The following is a 6,000-nucleotide window of genomic DNA, read 5'->3' as shown; positions in this document are numbered from 1 at the left end:
ATTGTCAGCCTTTTCTTTCCTCCACATCTCTCCTGGAGCACTTCCAACCTCCTGCCACCAAATCAACACAGGCAGCTAGACGAGGGCTGGCCTGGGGCCATGGAAATCCCTGTTCTAATCCCTAAATCGATACTCAATAGGAACTTAATGAATTGTTAAGTGAATGAATGAATGAATGAATGTTAACTTGTGTTTTCAAGAAATTGACAAGGTGATCTGTTCACAGCCAATTTTATTTGGTTTCTGAAATGTTGATTGGTTTTTCATCAGTTTGCAAACAGAATAAGGATACCCTCACTCCTCTGTGGAGTTCTGAAGGAGGAAGTGTCCAAAGCTGTTTGCTTCTAACCAGTGATCAGGTAGAGAGAAAGAATTTCTGGCCATGAAAATTCTCTGTAAAGACCAATAGATCTCAACAAAGAAGATGATCCTCTATAAAGCAAGGACTTACATAGGGGGCTGACATCAATTTCGAGGTATTCCAGACAGGTCCCTGACCCTCATTCTCCAGGCCCGTCTGCCCTCCCATGGGGCATTTGCTGGTTTAGTACTGCTAGGGAGAAGGCCGTCTCTTAATCACTTTGTGGGAAGACTGCCTCTAAGGTCTTATTCCGAACGCTCTTCAGGAAGCTCAGCACTGCAGTTTCTCCTATGCCCTTCTCTTCTAAGGCCTAAGCAGGCTGTGGGAGATGGCTTGGCTTCCTGCCCTTTGCTTTGGCTGCAGCTGTGATCAGGTACTTGGTCACCATGGTTATGTGATAGCTGCGCAGCTCTGCCAGGGCCACCACACATTGGTTATATGCTGTCAGAAGCTGGCCGTTTCCAGAGGACAGGACAAGACCCCTCAGTGAGGGAGCTGACTGGATTTCTTCAACGAAGGCCCTATGAGAAGGAGGCATGTAGTCCCTCATTCTGAGCAGAAACTCACCTGAAAGAGACAATTAGGAGCAATGTCACAGCTGCACAGGGAAAGATAAGGGAGCTTGTCTGTGCTTCCAGATATCACTGCAGCAGAAACTGTTGCTGTGGTCTTAACTGTCCAATCCACTTTGCTACCTCTTTGGCTAATAGACTTCAAAGACTCACATGACTGAGAGGAGCTGGAGAGGGAAGGGGAAGCAAACACATCTCAGATAGCTGAGTTGGAACTGGATCTATCAGCCAGTGTGTAAATGTTTACCATCTACCAGATGTGGGCAGAGCATCTTGCTAGTCACTATGAGAGGATATTTACAAATGTGAGGCATAACCCTTTAAACTTGGTAGCTAGATACTCATCTGAATTGTGACTTGTAAATGCTTTGTTTTGGAGGGAGGGCTAAGGAAGAAGAAAGTTAACAAAGTTTATAAGAGAAGATAAGAACGAGCAACTGTTTTAATAATAGCCTCTTGAGGTCAAGTTATTTAAAAATCCAATTAATAGATATTTATAGGACGTGTAGAGAGATTGTTTATAGAAAATCCATTATATGTTTGACACTATACGTAGTAAGTCAACGAGTAACATTACCAAGTCAAACATCCAAAAAATTATCACAGTTCTAGAGAACTGACTTATGTAGATGAGACTGGACCCTATGGCACCAAGTTTTAGTCATTTTTTATTCTAATTCACCTTGGAAACTCAGTACTCCAAAGTACTTTTGGCAGCTGTTAAACATTTGGCTCAAGGCTGCAGGTGAGGAAATGAAGCAATTTCAAGCTTCTAAAATGGCTGGCCCTTTCCTCTTCTGGTCTAAATAGATATGGCCTGAGGTTACACCATTTTTATGGGTAAGGGCTTTAGTGATGGTGCTTGGACCCATCATCAGCAATACCCAGACTCATCAGCAGAATGCCATACCCTTCAAACTCCAGAACTCTCCTTTATTTCAGAGAAAACAAGCCATTGTCTAAGGATCCAGACGAAATTGCAGTAAACAGCTGGAAATATAGCAATGTTTTAAGACTTGGAAATGAAACGCAATATCCCGCTGAAATCTGATATTAATTGACTTGACACAGTAACATAAGGCAGGCACACAGTTTCTCAGTTCATTTGGATAAGCAGAGGCTTCGTGTCATTTTAAGTTACACTTGGTTTTATCAATTTGTACCTCTGTTCTACTCTGTTAAGGTATAAGAAAAAAAGAAAGAAAATGTCTGACTTACCACTTTCCTTGCTGTGATGAATGCCCAAGAACTCATCGAAGGCATGCAGCACTGTGCTCTGAGCTGTACTCCCTCCAGAGTATCTTAGGGGCTCTGGGGAGATTCCTTCATATATCAGCCCTGCAGGCATTGCTGGGTTATCTTTCCATCTAAGCCAGAGTAAAAGTCAGAGAGAAGTGAGGCCTCAGAGTTAAGAGCATATTTTCAGAAGTAGAAGCAGAGCACGAGCAATAAAGCAAACATGATTTCAATGGTAATCATAGGGCAAAAGACTGGGGATCTTTGTAGGCTGAGGATTTGAGCATCATCTTGACCCCAATTTCATAACAGCACATAGAATGCAGCCTTTCTCCTTCCTCATTTAAAGAACTTTGACAGACAAGCAAAGACTCTGTACAGAAGAATCCTTGGCATTGATTCCATGGTATATTCCTTAGAAAAATCCAGACAGAAAGATGACATCAGTGCTGATTGACAGGAACAAATTAACAGCTCTGGAACAATATTTACACCCTCTGAAAAAATAGCTTTGATGACCTGATAATTCCACTGGTAGAGATTTGAAAATACACACCCACCCAAACATAAACACACACGAGAATACACACACACACTTTTGCCCTTCTCTGAAACAGTTTTAACCACTGTCGCATTAAACCATCCGTTCTAAATATGATCTGACTTGATGGAAATGCCTTCATCAAATATACTGCTCACAAAAATTAGGGTGTATCTCAAAATGAATATGAAGCGATAAAAAAAGTAACATTTGACTTCTTTTTTATTAAACAAGAACATCAGAACAGCAAACAAGTCAAAAAAGTGGTTTGATTATGCAAATGAGATGCAAAACCAACTTTTATTTCATTGGTGAAAATGCACTATACAAAAGGCTGAAAGCACTGGAGTATCTGCTCATTCCCTTGATCCCTTAATTTTTGTGAGCAGTGTATTTTGTTGGCAACAGGTATTGATAATAAGTGTAGTGACAAAAAAATCCACGCTACAAGCCTGCAGGTTACCAGGAGCTAAGTTCAGGGACATGTAGAAGATCTGGCATGGAGGATCCTTGCCATGCTTAGCTTCAGTGGGTGTTTATGCCCTCTCCTCTTTTCTTCTCTCCTTTCCTGTCTTCAGTCTCCTTGATTCCATTTCTTCATCTTTTTGTCTCTGAGTCCTCTTTCAACCTCGAACTCTTTTATTTATTTTCTGCCCGATTTTTTTCTACAGAGTCTTAAGCAATCCAAGTGGATGTAGGTTGCTCCATAGCGAGACAAAAACAATAGCACCAAGAGCACATCTATTTGTATTTCCAGTGCTTTGCAGTTTATAAGGCACCTTCGCACTCGTTTTCTCACTGGATTGCTTTGGAGTAGATCAAGGCAGATTATTTTAAAATCCATTTTACACGACTCAAAGCTGTCAAGTCCCCAGGGACACATCAGTAGAGAACGGGAGGACCAGAACTCAAATCCCAGACTCATAATTTTCTTTCTTCATGTTCTCAAGAACTGCATGGGTAGATTTTTATTTTTTCCTAAGAAATGGAATCTTTTTCTGTTATTACCAGAAATAAACCACTATCTTAGTTGTTAACAGTTTAAATAACAGGCTTAGGCGATGTCTCACGTTCTTCTCACAGCTCTGCGAGTCATTTCATTTTACTAGCGGGAAACACACCTCACACACACACGCGCGCGCGCGCGGCGCGCGCGAATGCTGCTGACAAACCATTCGGCTTGCTGGCCATGATCTTCTTCAAGTATTTCTCTGAGGCAGGTAGTGCTACCAGGAGCTGGGTTGTTTTCTTCGGGGGGCTGTTTTTGGTTGGCTGTTCTATGGTTTTCACCGGGTGAGTATCAGGGTAGCCTTTGCAGGTGGGGCAGTACCACTCTAGAAAAAAACGAGGCACAGAAAGCAGTCAGGGGACAAGCAGAAAGAGCAAAGGAAGGTTTCTGACTGCCAGACTGTGACTTGCTGTCACTGTTGGAAAGAGGGCTCTATTTTAGGCAGATATAAAAGTTAATCTCAGCTGTGATATTTATTAACTGTGAGACTTGGCTTAGTTAAATTAACCTCTCTGAGCCTCTACTTCCTCATCCAAGTAATATAAGTACCTGCCTTATTAGGCTGTTGTGGGAACTAATTAAAATAATACATGCTCAGTGCCTGGAGCATAGTATTAAGCATTTGATAAATATCAACCATTTTATCATATTATTCAGAATGAGCTGGAATTACTGTTCTCCCTTTTATTAACTTTCAACCCACCCTTCAGAGCCTTAGTTCTCCTCATTTGCGCCTACTTCTTAAAGCTGCGGGAAGAAGTAAATGAGTTTCAGACAGGCTTCATGACTCGTCAGAATAAAATTTGATCCAGTAAAATTTCTAAGCAACATTTTATAGGGAAGAAATATTGGAGACATGACCACTACTGTGTGGCAAGTGGACCATTCACCACAATTGTTCAGATTTTCTTTGTGATTCCGTTGATGATCTTGACCTTGCGTAGCCATTCTGGTCTCCTTCACTAGTTCCTTCCCAGCCTGACCATTTCTAAATGCTGGACTCTCCCAGGGCTCAGTCCTTGGGCGTGTCACTACTCTCACTTACCAAGTGACTTTATAGAACCTCCTAGATTTAAACTATTTACAGATTTGCACCTACACCAGAACCTTTCCCCATATTCTAGACTCATATATTCAACTACCCACTAGAGTCTCCACAAGAATGAACATGTCCCCAAATGACCTCCTGATTTCCATGCCCTTTGCCAAAACTGTTCTGCCTATAGTCTTCCCCAGCTGAAAAACTGGCAGTCACATCTTTTCAGCAAATTGGGCCAAAACCTTTAGACTCTTCTCTGATTTCTTTCTCCTCCATTCTGCATGCCATCCAATAGCAGATCCTGTCAACTTTACCTTCCATTCATACCCAGAACTGGCCATTTCTCAACGCCTCTGCTGTTACCGCCTTAAAGCTACCATCTTGAATTGTAGTAAAAGCTTCTTAAATACTTTACTGGCTTCCAGTCTTGTTCTGAAATAATCTATTTTCCACTTAGAAGATAAAGAGTGATGATTTGAAACTTAAGAAAGAGCATGTCACTCCTCTCAAACTTGCCAGTGTAGTCATCTCTCTCAGAGAAGAAGCCAACAGGCCCCTCTGCGATCTGACCTTCCACTATCATGGGTAGCTTTCTCATTCTCCCCGATATTGACTCCACTCAAGCACTGATGGCCTCTTCGCAGCTCCTTCCTACTCCCCCACCCCTGTGACAAATATGCTCTCACTTCAGAGTCCCAGTAATTTTTTTTCCTTCTGTTTGGAACGAGTATCTAGGTGGCTCGCTCTCACTTCCTTCAGGCATCTGCTTAAACATCACTCAGGAGTGGGGTTTTCCCAGATCGCAGTACGTAAGTGGGAAACTGCTGCCACCACCTCGGATGCTCTACGCTGCCCTGTGTCCTACTTCACTTGTTCTCATAGTGCTTGGTGCTGCAACATGTCCTGTATGAGACTGGGTGTTATTCTATTTACTTCTTCATCTGTCTCTCGTCATTAACATTTATGTAAGTGCCACAGAAATGAAGTTGTTGTTTTGTTTTATTGCTTCATTCCCGGCACCTAGAACTGTGCTTGGCATATGGTAAGCACTTACTCAATATCAGATGAATGAGTGAATAAAAAATATAACATTCTGAAATGACGTATTATCTGTCTAGAATATGTAGACCCAAATGTCTTTCTTAAAAAGACCCAGCCAGCCAAAAAGAGCCATCAAAGGCTCAAATGGCTAAGATATCAGTCAATCTCCCTTTAGTGTCCCATCCTAAAGAAGGTATGTTG

The 6,000-nt window shown here is 42.0% G+C and overlaps 1 protein-coding gene across 1 annotated transcript in view; it reads right to left on the bottom strand.

Moving 5' to 3' along the window:
- Positions 1 to 572: 572 nt before the first annotated feature.
- IDO2 (indoleamine 2,3-dioxygenase 2) overlaps positions 573 to 6,000 on the bottom strand; it is a 79,967-nt gene continuing 74,539 nt past the window's right edge. Inside the window, 2 exon segments of the mRNA XM_066237507.1 lie at positions 573 to 928; positions 2,152 to 2,300. Of these exon segments, the coding sequence (XP_066093604.1) occupies positions 573 to 928; positions 2,152 to 2,300 (505 nt within the window).

This window comes from Saccopteryx bilineata, chromosome 6 (genome assembly GCF_036850765.1).
Source record: "Saccopteryx bilineata isolate mSacBil1 chromosome 6, mSacBil1_pri_phased_curated, whole genome shotgun sequence".
In the NCBI taxonomy this organism is placed as follows: Eukaryota; Metazoa; Chordata; class Mammalia; order Chiroptera; family Emballonuridae; genus Saccopteryx; species Saccopteryx bilineata.
Note: the sequence above shows the minus strand (reverse complement) of the source record. Positions and strands in the feature narration are given on the sequence as shown.